This window comes from Calonectris borealis, chromosome 10 (genome assembly GCF_964195595.1).
Source record: "Calonectris borealis chromosome 10, bCalBor7.hap1.2, whole genome shotgun sequence".
Classification (NCBI taxonomy): domain Eukaryota; kingdom Metazoa; phylum Chordata; class Aves; order Procellariiformes; family Procellariidae; genus Calonectris; species Calonectris borealis.
Window position 1 is genome coordinate 14,306,768 of NC_134321.1, and position 14,649 is coordinate 14,321,416.

General features: G+C 47.9%; 1 protein-coding gene across 5 annotated transcripts in view; it reads right to left on the reverse strand.

Moving 5' to 3' along the window:
- FLNB (filamin B) overlaps positions 1–14,649 on the reverse strand; it is a 73,328-nt gene that overhangs the window by 45,247 nt on the left and 13,432 nt on the right. For 4 of the 5 annotated variants that reach the window (XM_075158968.1, XM_075158965.1, XM_075158966.1 and 1 more), the window contains exons 2-4: positions 3,627–3,875; positions 2,549–2,646; positions 1,506–1,653 (exon numbers count right to left, since the gene is read on the reverse strand). In XM_075158968.1, coding sequence (XP_075015069.1) covers positions 1,506–1,653; positions 2,549–2,646; positions 3,627–3,875 — 495 coding nt within the window. Of the gene's footprint in view, positions 1–1,505; positions 1,654–2,548; positions 2,647–3,626; positions 3,876–7,599; positions 7,646–14,649 lie in introns of those variants that run through there. The other variant, XM_075158967.1, reaches the window with a different exon arrangement.

Below are 14,649 nucleotides of genomic sequence, written 5' to 3' on the forward strand. Positions count from 1 at the left end.
TGACAGTCACCTTTTTCTGGAAACATGAAGACCTCTTACTCATTTGTCTAAAAGACCCTGCCCAGTTTGGTACTGAGCCCCTTGCTTCCGGAGTCACCTTTCAGTTCTGACATACGTTAGCAGTCAGAATTGTCAATTATATTTACTGACTCTGTTTCGGCAATTAACTTCAGGAAAACATCAATCTTTCAAGAAGAGCCACTCACCCTTTATAATTTCCATTACAACAGCTCCAGAGCACTGTACATATGAAAGTAGACAATAAAATAATTCCAGTTTTTGAAAGAATAAGAACATGACTAAAGTCAGACTTGACAGATCGAGGCAGGTTGATCAGTCATTTACACAGTAAGTGGAGTATAGGTAGTCTATATATTTGGGGTCTGACAAATGTGTCTATGTATTGTGGTTTGCTGTGGAAGGCACCAACGAAGGACATAAGACCCAAGCAGGGTAAGTGCTAAACCCACTTCTGACTATAGTGACTGCTCTTCAGTGCACAGATAGTGTCCATGTCCATTCATTCCACTAGTTAAGTTTCAATAGAAAATCAAGTTAAAAAAAAAAAAGAAAAACAGAAAAAAAAAAGGAAGGTTTTGTTTCTTTCCATTTCACTCTTGTACACCCAATTCTGAAACCCACCAATTCTAAAAATCTTGAAGGACCAAGAGCAGCCCCCAGATCTAATAAAAAGAAGATGGAATGGAGAACAAAGTGTAATGCTTAAGTGATGTCTTGCTACATACCAAGCACATTAAAGGTAAAAATCTGTTATTCATTTAGTTGTGACTGTATTCCAATCTAGAGTAGAACCACATCAGAAGTTACAGGAAATTATCCATTTAAAAGGTAAGTTAAAAATAAGAATGCCAATGTAGATCTACAGTTGCATAAACATTTATGGACAAGTCCTTCCAATTAGCAAATACAGCTTTTACAACAAAGGCTCGGCACTATTTGATGTTTGAAGGGTTACCAACCCACCTTTGTGCATGTGCAAACAAAGTATTCACACCTACCGATCAATTCAAATAACTTATTTAGAATTAGCCTACCCTAATACACATCTGCCATCAAGCCTGGGAAATTGGAGACTGCCTCAGAGAGCCTCCTCAGCGAGACACACAGGTGTAAAGGTTTTTCCTCTTTAAAGGAGTGCTTTATCATGGGAAGCATTCACTGCTAGATCAACGACAATACTGCTAGTTAAATTTCACACCAAGGTCGTTTTAGCCCCGTATCATGCTACTTCTTCCAGCTGTGGATTGCAAGGCTGGCAGCTTGCAGAACAGGTTCAGAGACTCTGGGGAATTTACATGTTAGAACTAGGAGTGTCTTTTGGACTATATCCACGTATTTCTGAAACTAGGCACCACACCAAGAGTACACAAGTGAAACTTTGAAGTCAGTTACAGTAGGTCTGGAGTTCAACATGAGCAAAAAACCCCACCCAGCTTTCTGAAGAGTTAAATGCTCCGTGCAGCTTAAGCTCACTGGGTCCTTACCTCTGCCATAAGCCCTTGCTTTCTTTGGATTCAGTTTGGGTTTTAAAGGAGCTCCCGGTTTCAGCTTGGCTTTGGGGAACTGGGACAGGTAAGTCATGACAGAGTGCTCATCCACATCAGGGTGGATAATTTCTTCAGGGGTAATAACCTGAAAGACAGCGCAATTAAGTATATCGTACCAGTGCTTGGTTACCGCGTGTCAACACAGAAACAGAGCCATGACAGAGTCTTACATTTCAAAACTCCCGCACACTAATGCGATTTCTTACATTTATTTTCCTTTTGATACACACAAGATCATTTATTACCTCATGGCAAGAAAATCAAGCAGCTCATTATGGTCCCAACATGGTTTGGGGGTTTTTTGTGCCTTGATTATTAGGGGTTCTCAGGAGACTGTGACAAACTAAACGGTAGCAAGGCAAGACAACGGTAGCTATGTTCCCCTCGAAAAGCCTATGGGGATAACTGAAACTGAAAGAATTAGTAATTCATAATCCTGCGTGCTACAGCCCTGACCTGCAGTGCTTGCAAAGTGAAACTTGTGACCAGTCTCTTCTCCTGCTCCCACGATACAAGCTGCTCCAACAGCTTCAGAGACTTCAGCAATTCTATCCAACTTTATCAGCATGAAAACAATCCGGTTTGCAAATACATTGTTCTCTGTTTGAAAGTCATCTTTGCAGGTGATTTCCTAAGCCAGCAAGTTTTTCTTCTGTGGAATTCAATGCAGCAAAACAAACTCACTCCATGGACTAACAGAGCAGGGACCACTACACATGCACTTTTTTCCCCTACCCTACATGCTGCAATACCAGCTGTCTTCAGCGGAGAGACCTACACAAAATCTTACAACCAGAGCTCTGAAATGCAATAGTGTGTTTCATTATAATTTGCCCTTTCTCAGGCAATTTCACACAAGTAAACTGAAACTTTTGTAAGTGTCCAAGCAACTTCACCTGCTTTCCTCAATCTAAATTCAAGCTAGTTGCAAGTACAAAGCTAACCGCTGCGCTTCCCGCAGGCAGCCTGCACAGCCTTACCTGCGGCACACCCAGCCAGTCGTCCGCCTGCTGCATGGCTTCCCGAGCGTTGTCAACGGGTTTCTTTGGGTCCCAAGTCTCCCAGTCAGGGCACAGGCCTGCAAGTACATTTCAGTTGTTAGGTATTATCTGCAAAGGAGCTGCCCTGGCTGAAGAAACCAAGTACAAACTCCGCAGCCACTTGTATTATGCTGCTACACAGCAAGACCTTCAGAGCTTTGCAGAAGTAACCAAAACAAGATGAGGACATGCTGCTCGCTGAAACACTTCTGAGACATCAACCATCATCTCCAGGGGCCCTTATGGCAAGACATTAAAGCCAGTTCAGAGAGGCTCCCACCCACCTAGCCTGTCAACAAAAGATGTGTGGCTGACTGAAAAGCTATGCAACTGCACTGCTTTAAATTTAAGCTGTGCAAGAGACCACTCTAAATTCATCACAAATACACCTAGCAATCCTTTGTGTTCCATTGGCTCTCCTGCAGCAAATTTGGAAAAGAAAGTTTCAACTGCTTGCCATAGCACCCAGATTGCATTAGATGAACACCAGCAATCGCACTAGCAAGGCTGTTTTACAAGAAGGTGAGGAAACCGGGCCTTTTTTACACTTTATCACATTACTCGCCTTAACTAGCACAGCCTTCGCTTGCTAAACACTGACATTTCAGGTAGTGTGCAGCTTCTGGCTGCTCTGTGCTCCCTCTGCAATCCTATTTCAGGAGAACACATGAAGCCTCCTGCTGCGCCCTGAAGTTGAAAGGTTGTTGGCACTCGCTGTGGGAACAAGTCTTTCCTGCATTTAGAAGCCAGCATTTGCGCCTTTGCCCCTTGCACCCAATACAAAGCTTAGACGTGGCGCCTCCAATAATACAATCACACATTCTGCTTTAAGCCAGTATTTCTCTTGGCCAAGTCATCCACAGCTTGCTGCTTCCAAAGCTAGCCTCCTTGGACTCGGGTTTTCTTGAAAGCCTTATTCCCATCTCCAGCTCGGCGGTGAAAACCTCCCACAGGAACAGCAGAGCAGCCACCAGGAGAGCGAGCAAGGAAACACTGACCATCAGAGCAAAGGACTTACCTGGAGCACAGCTGTCAACAAGAGCCCCCAGTGCTTTGCCATCCTGCCAGTTTTGATTGAAGTTTGTGATTGGCAAGTAAGGAATTTTGTTCTGGATCCAGCCCAGCAGCCTCTGCTTAGGGGTCTGCTTCTTTGCATCATCATCACCTTCATCCTCCCACACTGGCATGGAAATGGAGTAGTGGAGGATAAGGGTCCATATCAGGCCAAGGATCAACTTCAAGTTTCCATCAACTATGGCTTTACTATCTGGAAGACAAATGACATACATCTGATTACTTCCCACCCGAAAGGAAAGAAGCATGTTTTTAAATTACTGTGCCTGCACTCGTGCCCAGGTAATCAAGGACAAGAGAAGCGACCCAGGTCACTGCAGGCACTTGCTCAGACAGAGACATCATTCTTCATGGCCTGTATTAGTCGGGAGGAAAGAGAGGAATCCAAGGACTCAGTGTTCTCCAGCTGTCTTGAGAGCTCAGTGCTCTCCAAGGGTGATGTGACTCGCCCTTGAAGCTTTACAACATTAAGCTTAGGAGAATCGGCAGTTTAAGATCTCTGGTATTTTGCATTTGGATGATAATTGCCACCTGGTACTTTTAATGGCACTTATATCTTATGAAAGAGGCCAAACAGCATATGATGGAGTTCACAAGAACAGCATCCCAACCGGGGCAAAATACCCCGGGGCATACCTAAAGCACCCTTTAGCAAACCGTATTTATACACAAACCTCCCCCCACACACCAACAGTTTGCGTTAAAAATGGTAGCAAAAAAAAGTGCTATATGATGAAGTCCAGCAAAGCCAGAGTTTGGAATGAGAACAAAGTCTGGATATATCATGACCTGGGTACCAACAGCAAAGCAGGGAGTGGAGGTCCATCGGGCATCCTTCGCACCTTCCCACTCCTGCTTGCACAAAAAGTCATCCCTTCGCACTATAAATTGAGAGTTAGAAGAAAAGAAAAAGCCAGCACTGGCAAAACCATGTCACGCTCCAGCCTAGGAAAAGTTTATCACCACAGAGGCCATGCTGCAGCTCTACTTTAAGACACGCCATGCAGCTGAGTTTAAGGCTGCTGGGCATCAAGATCAGATCGTCGTAGGCAGCTGTCTGAAGGATATTTTTCTGCATCAGTTTGGCCTTATGAAGTGATCCCTACAGTTCCATGAATACTCTCGCAATTGACTTTGGGTTTAGCGAGTCACAGGTCAGACGCGCTGCCTTTGAGCTTGTAGTTGCTACTCAGGTTGCATTATACTTGTAACAGCTCCAGTTTGTCCAAGCTCAACCAGGGTTGTTCTGCAACGTTACGGGATGCCCTCAGCCTGACCGATCCTTTCATTCACAGCAACATGTTACAGCAGAGCATTTTTCTGTTCTTTCCTCCATTACAATAAAAACTACTAAAGAAACCCCTTTTTAGTCAACAAGTTACAAGTGGCCTGGAAGCTTTTGTCTGCTCTCCAGCTCCCAGAGCAGATGCTGGAGTTGTCTTTATGCCACTGAAATAATTGTACAGGGATCTTATTGCCACAACGCAGCGGTTGTCTTTATGCCACTGAAATAATTGTACAGGGATCTTATTGAGTCCTAGCTAGCAAAGGAAAAGCGTTCAGTACTTCAATGGCCTTCTCTAGTTCAAACTCACAGTGTTTACAGGTAGAGTCCTCCAAGCCAAGCCTCACCATGCCCAACATCCACTGGGCACGCCTTATTTGCTCCTCCTCAGCTACAGAGGCTGCAGCAGCAATCCAATACCATCTTATCAATACAAAAAGATCTCCTGACTTTCAAAACAAGTAATTATACAGAATAGTGACCAAGAACAGAAAGCACCAGGGTGTTCCCTTTATCCCAATGCTCAGGCGAAGTGGTTAATATTTACATGGTTTCACAATAGGGCAGTATGTCCTGAACAGATAATACTGTAACTTCAGACCTTGAATGGCATTTGGCCTTTCTAGATAGTTAACGTCTGGTTTCTACTTTAAATAAAATCTACTACTAGATTTTATTTGTATTGGATTTTTTTAATATCAGTTTTGACTAATCTTAGGATTACGGTAAGTGTCTGCCACTTGACTGCTCACTGCTGATTTCATATCCAGTCTGAGATATACAATAGATAGCTGTGAGGTGATTAAGCCCTGCTGGGTTTTAATTACAGGTTCCAAGGTAAAAGTCTGCATCACGTAAGCAGTGTCTCCTAGAGACAACTAAACAGTCCCTGCTGTTACTAATTTCCCCCCTCTTTCCAGTTGAGCTGCGAACTGGTCCGTGGAGGGAAGATGCTGCCTTACAACCTACTAGGGGAAGCTTTCCCGAAAGAAATCAGAGCAGAGCAGAAGGAAGAGCTACATTTTACATAAAAGAGAGAGGCCCAAAGCCCTACTGGCAGGCTCACCACGGTGCCTGAGCTCCGCAAGTTGGAATTAAGGACTGCAGCATGCAAAAACCAGACCATTGGTGCGAGCCCCCACTGCCCGCCCGCTCCCCGTGCCTGCAGCACCTCCGACCCGCGCCCCCACGGCAGGACCACCCGCTCACACCGCAGCACTGGAGCATAGCGCCGGCCATCGCATCCCTGCGCCAGAAACGCCTCCAAGCTTCGGTTTCAGATTTACACTGACATCGGCATTTTTACTAGAGTGGACGCAGTGATGATTTAGCATGCTACACGTAAACTCGCTTCAGAAAGCCATCCAGCATTCCCAGGGAGGAAAGCCAACGGGACAAAGTCATCTCGAGCACACCGCTACACACGTTACTCGAGATAAAGAATGACCCATTTCATATTTACAGCACATAAATAATGTCTGTATGTGGATGTGCTGCAGTTACTGGAAGCTGGAAGCTCAGAGCTTCCTCCAGCGCCCCATCGCCATCTCCAAGGGCACGGCTGGGCAGCGGTCCTTCACCTGGGGGAACAGAGCCCGTGCACAAGACAGCTTCACATCGAGAGCAAGAATATCCCGTCTCATGAGCCTCGTGCAGAGAGGCCAGGCACAGGGCCGCTGCCCGATGACAAGAAAAGGCCACCGCAGGAACACGACAGCTCTTCCTCCCCAGGGCTGGTGCCATCCCCACGACTGCGCTTTGTTAGCAAAGTTAGCAAGCTCTTACGGCCTCCCGGCTTCCTGAGAGGCATTGGGATCTCATGACGTAATTTCTTCCAAGCCTGCTTGTAGGAGGGCTTGTCTGCTTTCATTTGGGGTGGGGAGGAGGGAGGGAGAAGAACTCCTGGGCAGGACAGGAGACCTTATCAGACCCAGCAGAGCCGCCCGCACGCCCTTCCCACAGGCACCCCGCTCCCAGCTACAGGGGATCCCACCGGCAGCTCAGCCCCTGGCCAGCCTGGGCTCACGACCTCTATCATGATATAAAAGGACCCTCCAGGTTCAAGAAGAGGCCAGAGTCCAGCCCAAAGCAGGCTTGGCTTCCAAGCGCTGGTGTAAAGCTCGGCCCCACCTGAGCAGTCAGCCTCTCCAGAAAAGCCTCCATTTTAGTGCTGTCTTTTTAATTAACTGACTAAAAACATTCAGTGCATTCTCCTCGAGGTCTCTCGGGCATTAAGATGCAAGCGGCAGCCAGGAAGACAAGCATCCGTTAACAGGTCCTGCACAAGGAGCACAGAGCTGGCCCAGGGAACCCTGAAACCCTCTTAGTACAACCAAATTTGCAGGCACCCCCACCAGCTCCGAGTGCACACTGCCAGCGTAATATTGCCAAGGTTTTGGAACAGTGAAAAAAATGTGTTTCCAATGACACTTAAGCACCAGCAATCATTACTGCAGGTGCTGCCACGCACCACAGCTCAGCTGGCTTTCCACTGGGTTCCCCCCATTCCCTGGTCTGCTTCAAGACACTTTTTCTGGCCATCCCAGGCTGGAAAAGGGATTACATGAACGGCAGATCTTGCAACGCTGCTTTCCTACTACGCAAATTACTTTTAGGCATACTTATTACTCACATGATCTATACTTTGCAGCTTTACAGAGCCTTTCAAGCCCTGTTTCTCAATCACTTCTCTGGAGCTCAAAGTAAATTTACAGCTTCGAGATGCACACTTGTTGTGGTCAGTGCTTCAGAACCACAGTGCAGCAGCCCGGCCCCTCAAGGATGCACTCCCACCACCAGCAGTGTTTGGCTTTCAGCTTCAATGAGTTAGGTAGATGGGAACAAATTGTCTGCTTTCAGCTGAAATGGAGAGTGCGTGTTTACTCCATGGCACCAGGCGAGCTTCCGCAGACTAAAGGAGCCCTCTCCACGCAGGCGACAGCCGCTGATCCCTGCCTTCCCGTGGCTCGGAGGAAGCGAGCTGTCGTATCTCATCCGCCAAGATAATTTAGCAGGGCTGAACAAATTCTTTGCAGCACCATTGCAGACAGCTTTAATGTAACCTTTTTTGGAGAAAGCATGGTCATCTGCGTAACTTGCTCTATTCGCGTTACAATGCCTATGTTAACATCTGCAAGATGCACTTACACGCATGCCAGAGCGCATTTGCTCACTGTTTCACTGTACTCGGTAGGAGATGCGTGCGTTGGATCAAAGTTCCTGCAGAGCTAAGTCACGCCACCGCACCGGCAGCAGAGCAGGATACCCGCTGATGGCCATTTGACTTGTCCTTTCAAAGGACACATTTTTATGGGGAGCCCAGGCATAAAGCAGGAATCCATGGCCGGAATGCCACAGGACCTCTCGCCGGCCCCAGACCAGTACTTGGGAGGAGTTCATCTCATCTAGAAACACAGGCAACCAACTTTAGATATGCCATCTACAACAGCCAAAGGGTGAGGGTTTTGGGGTGTTTTGGTTTTGTTTGGTTTTTTTTTGTTTTTGTTTTTTTTTTTAATTTATTTATTTTTATTAGAACTCAGAGTTTTTGGGCTGTTACATGCAAGTCCTGCTGATACTCCGCTGCAGCCTCCAAATTTGTGAACACTGTTAGATGACCACTTTTAGACAGCAGCAAGTTATCATGGGTAGACACACGGTCCAGAACAAGAAGCAGAAACACTCAAGTTTGTCTTTAACAGGCACTTTCATTCAACCTACGCTGTTCAATGTGCATTTTAACCTCAGTTACCCCGACTCTAACTTACTTTCCTCCTCTAAAAGCACCCGATGGCAATCCAATGTCGACCAAATAGCGACAGCTGCGAAGCAAGACGCAGTCCTCGCCCAGCTGCCTGCAGGCAGAAGCCGTCTGCAGGGGCAGGCTGCAGCCAGCCTGCTGCGAGAGGTCCTGGCGTCGGGATGCAGCTCGACAGGACCCGCACGCTGACGGCTGGGGAAAACCTGCCAACGAGACTTAAGCTGTTCTGCAGAATCAACACCAGCATTGAACAAGCGAGCACTCACTCTTCTCTAAAAAAAGCCTATATATAGCCTACAACATTAAGTTTTATGTAGGAGTATCCTGCTTCTTAGTCAGCTATTAGGATTTAAGTGGCTGCCTGGTAGGGTGAAGAGGAAAACAGACTGAACCAGAGCTCCTTTGCTTCCCCCATCACACCTCTGAGTCTAGATTGTAATTCTTACCCTTTTATTATCCTATTAACTAAGTGGCAACCAGCCCAAAAAATGGATTATGGCAATTCCATAGGCCGGCAGTACACACCACCAGCCTCAGTCTTGAAAAAGAACCAAGTTTTAACTGCTCAAGCTGATTTATAATTGTTGCTCTATACTAAATATTAATACGATATGTTACACTTGGACTGTTAATATCACACTCCTTAAAGCACAAAGAAAGACGTTAAAGTGCCTAGCCTTCAGCCAGCAGTGTGACTAGCCTGAGCCAGCAATGTGACCATCTTGAGACAAATGGGTGTCATTTTTATGGCTTGGGCCACAAAAAACTTCCCAACCCAACCCACCAAGTGCAAAACCGTCAACGCTGCAGAGCTTGGTGCTCGCTATTTGTGCTTGCAGCTGCCCCAGGAGCAAGCACCAGAACTGAAACCTGGCATTGATCTGAAGCTTGCAAATCCACTACTCCCGCAGAGATCCCTAAACTCTACCCGGAGTGTTGTGCCATAGCCTGCAGGATGGTAAGATCTCTCACTTGCTGTTGGCTCTTTAAATAGAGCTGTCTTAGGGCCTTTAAGTCACAATATCCATGACTAAGTAAATTCAGCATCTTTTGCCTTTAATCTAAGTGCCTAGGGCACGTTACAATTTAGTTTTAGACATCTTCAGAGCTGTAAGAATATTTATTAGGCTTACAATCCGTCATTACTTGATTTCAAGAGCTAAATTCCTGTGACCTCATGCATCTTTCAGAACACCTTCACTTGTCCTTCTTGGGCTTTTTTTTTCCCCGGTGTTTCCCTTGATTTCAGTCAGCTCTATACTGGAAGAAGCACTGTTTCCAGAGGGGGAAAAAAAAATTCCAAAGAAGATCTTGCAGACTGGAAGTCCCCTCATTCCTCTGCTCAAAAGAGTTTCCCAGTAGCAACATGGAAAATTCCAAGCAGATTTTTGGGAAAAAGTCTTCTCTGTGAGGGCTGTCGCATACTGGAACAGAAGCCCAGATCGTCCACAAGGTCTCCATCCTCCCAAGATACTCAAATTCAACTGGACACAGCCTTGAGCAACGTGATCAAGTTGGGCCTGCTCCAAGTACATGGCTTGAACTATATGACCCCCATTAGGTCTCTTCAAAACTACAATTCAAAAAAACCCCAGTGTTACAAACAAGTTTGTGACTAGTATCTTTTGCTCATGTGCAGGTCTGCTGCGCACGCAGATTAAGCACAAGCACTACCCGAACTGTGGCAACGCTCCTTGAACTCTGCCCTACAGCAGAGCTGCAAGTCATTTTCTGTTGGACAATTAGTGGAAACAAGATAAGCTACCGCAGCAGACAGCTTCCTTACTACATCGAGCTAGTAACACAGGCTGTGCGAAGTCTTGTGAAACAAATGAAGGACTGAAGAAGCAAAGTTTTTGAGTAGTGAATTTTTTTTTTGAAGCAGTTTCTTGACTGAGGCTGCAGTCAACGCAGCTTGTTCACATTCTGAGCAAAGTAATCTCAGAAGTTTTGCTGTTGATCTTCACACGTAGAAGTTCTGCCACAACCAGCACTGATTTTGGCGTCCAGCTTCTCTAAAAGGTGGTCACCCTCTTCAATCTTGATGTCTTTCCCATTTACAATTTTGTTTTATGCATCATATGGAGGAAGAATCCAAAATGCATGGTCCTTAATACAAAACAAAGGACCGGTCTTAACAACAGCCCTTACTCCCTATTTCCAGACATGGAAGGAAATTTGTATCGCACACAAAGTTCATCTCAGTTATGGATCATTTGTGTAGAGACTGTAGGAATTTTACATCCTAGTGTCTTGAAGTTTCTAAGCACTTCCCCGCCTCTAATTATGCTCACCTATTGCTAAACAGCTATAGCAATTGGGGGACAGAAAAATTAAGCACTCATTAGGGCTTAATCTTCTGCAACAGTGGAAACTCCACATCAAACCAAGCTCTTCCAAAGCCCTGCTCCGCACTGTGTGTATGCCAAACAGAAGTATGCAGATGAGACGGAGCTGAGCAAGCTGCCTAAGGAAATTCTTTGCTGAAGCATACAGTACGTGTTCACAGGCTTACCGCGCCTGCTAAAGACATTAGTGACATCCTTTGTAGGGATAACATGTCTTTAAATCAATTACATGGGTTCCTCTGCGCTTTGAGAACATACTGCATCCATTTCCTCCAGTGACCCTGAAGTCCAGGTCCACCTCGCAGCTTCTCGGGGCTCGGCGCAGAGCTTGTCGTCTGGCCGCCCGCAGCGGGCTTACCCCGCGAAAGCACAGGCTGTGCTTACTGCACGGCGTTGGACCGGGGCCGTTGAACTCCTCCGGCCAGTTTCGTGGATTCCTAGCTGTGACCTGCTGGCCTCTAACAGCACCGCGCTCCAGCCCCACTGCATCTCCGCTTCTCAGCAGTGTTTGCAGTCGGTGCTGTGATCCGTAGGAGAGCTGTTCCTCGGCATCCAGCTTACCTGAACACCAGCGGGCTTTCAGCTCATCCGCTCCCAGCTTAGCTCCTGCACCGTGCCGAGACGCAGACAGTGGCCAGCTCCACTAACGAGCCTCAGGGTGTTCGTTACCTGAGGAAGTGTATCTTCAGGAAGCGTAAGTGATGCACCATGTACACAGCAGATCCACTAAGCTTTTTACAAGGTGAGTTTTTCAGAGGAACGCCATTTCACTGGAGGGTTGTAAGAACAGAGTGCTGATCTGGGCACAGAGAGGAGGATGGAAAAACGTTTTGGGGTTTTGGTTTGTTTTGGGGTTTTTTTTGTGAGTGGTTTTTTTTTGTTTGGTTGGTTTTGGTTTGGGTTTTTTTTTTTTGCAAGGGTATGAAAACCGTCTTCCTCTATGCTTACCAGGGTGTCTGGTTATTAAAAAAAAGTAAGATTCTTCTGTGAGACTCATCTTAGGATTTTATATTAAATGCTACAATTCAGGGGTTTTCAATAGTTTTTGCTTTAACTGGATTTGAAACCATCCAGATCAGTCAGAGAAGTTCAGGCCACTATCGCACCCATCGCCCCATACTCTCCACTGGTGCATGTTAGGCTTCTGGAAAGGATGTCTCATGAGGTGGAACACGCAACTGTAAACACAAGGTCAAGTCCAGCCCTTCCAGTGTAGGCTTGGCAAGAAAAAAAAAAAAGAAAAATCATACAGATTTTTAATACAGAAAAGAATAAAAAGAATCAAACTAGTGGAGCTCACAGGAGTGAAATACAGATTAAAATAGCTCTGCCCAACTTCTTAATGGGCACCTGGAGTCCACTTAAGTCTTACATCCAGAAGAGAAAGCCGTAACATGAAGCAAGTTTAAGCCAGCAGTATAACAACAACAGCAACCAACCCAGCTTGTCCAAGAGAAAGTGGAAACACAAGGGGGTTGGAAGGAGAAGTCAAGAATTTCAAAATTAGGAATTGTTCAGGTGGGTGGGGAAAAAAGTCAAACTGTGGGTGGCTTAGGATCAAATTCCTTAATACTTTCAGTCTGAATACACCTAGGGTTTCTGTTGCCTCAAGAGCCATACACCAAGTTATGGATACGAAAAGGTAAATGTGCGGATCTGACTTTCAAGAAAAGCCCCAGGCAGGTGTTAGAGCACATCCAACTCTTGCAGCCCGTGCTCCTGGGGAGCGTCTCCACCACCAGCACGAGGAGGGCTCCACACTGCCTGCACGCTGCTGGGACGGGACTAGCAGCGAGCAAGGATGCAACACAGAGAATAAGAGCTGCCATTCACACCGGCTATTTCAGACTCAGTTGGTCGCTGCCAAGCAGGTCCCAGCTCGCAGCTGCAGGACCGCGGTGCAGATACCCAGCCGAGCTGCACACAGGAACGCTGCGCTAATTATTCGAGATCCTTTTCGGGGCGGGGGGGAAGGAGTCTGAATGTTCAGCCTTTGTACAGCAGCAAGTTTCCATGAGTGCTGCTTTGTTCACAGCGAGCGAGCCCCTCGCCAGCTCCGCGGGGCAGTCCGCCAGCGCGCCACTCTGACCCCGAAACCCCGGCTGGGCTCGTTAACCGGCGCAGCCGAGCGCCCGGCGGCCGTGGGGCGGGAGGCACCGCAACGCTCCCCGCTCTCGCAGACCCCCCGCGCCCCACCTGCGGCTCCCTGCGCCCGCGTGTTGCCGATGGAGAAGCGGGCTCTGGCCGCCCTCCTGAGCGCGCGGGGCCTGCCGCGGCACGCCGCCGTCCATGACATCATTGCCAAAACCGCCCCGACAATGGGCCCTGTGAGCGCGGCCCCCCTCGCGCCCAGCAAAGCGCATTCCCCGCTGCTGAGCTCATCCCACCGCCCCTCCGGTGCTGGCCCCGGCAGCAGCCGGGACACCGCGGCTCCCGCTTGCCTCTGCCGGCAACAGCGGAAGCGCCCCGCGCCGCTGCAGAACACAGCGGTTGGAGTTCAGCACCCTCGATTGCAAAGCTCTGTGTTTTGGGGGAGAAATGAGTGGAAGCTGGGCGGCCGGGGCAGGAAGGGGCCTGCAACCCCCCATGCCTCACCGTGCAAAGGGAGCCCGACTGCACTCGGGACGCTCCTGCTCCGCACCGGTGTGGGGTGACACAGCAGCCCCCCGTCTCCAGGACGGCATGGTTGGCAGCACCCCAAAGAGCGGCTGCATTGACCTTGCAGGCAATACGCGGATTGGGAAAGCCCCCGGAAAGGGCCGGGCAGCGTGGGATCAGGCCGTGGGAAGGGCTGCAGGGTTGCACCCCCGCAGCCCTGGAGTCAAACGCCAGAGGTGGGAAGCACCAGGAAGCCGTGGGGACAGGGCAACACAAGCTGCCCGAGTGCTGATTAATCATTCGGGAACGGCTGGTGAAGGAAAGTCCCTGCAGTGAGCATGCCGGAAAGTGGATTTCTGATAAATGATGGAGGGAGGGCAGAAGAAAGGAGCCCTCCTGCCTTTGCCACGCTCTGCTGAGAAATGCTTGGCTCAGCTTTTGAAACCAAGGGACACAGCACAAACTACACCTCCCTCCTCTGGGCATGGGATGGGAGTGAAAGGGGAATGATCCCATGCCAGGTCTCTGCTCCCCAGGGATCAGTACATTTATTGCCACGGCACAGCAAGGCTTCGCCTTCCCATCAGAGCCGGCAGCTACACCCGAGCCCGCAACACCACGACCCAATTCACAGGAAACAAGTTTCACTTTAAGACAGACATTAAAATGTTAGTCAAATGCAAAACTGTCTAAGCTTAGCATGAAATATTTGTCTACAAGTCTGAAACTCAAGGTTGTTATTTCATGCACGCATGCAAACAAACAAGCGCCTCCTCACAACACATCATGTGCTTACACAACTAGAAAGCCAAGCCGTGATCAGCAAGGCTGAACTGATAAAAACGGCTTACAGTCAGAATTCTGCAAGTGTAACACAACAAAACTAAGAACTGTCTCTGAAGCATGAGAGTGCTGTAACCATCTCTGCAGGATTAAGGTAATCCTAAATCTCACCAGGTCACTTCAGGTTGCATCA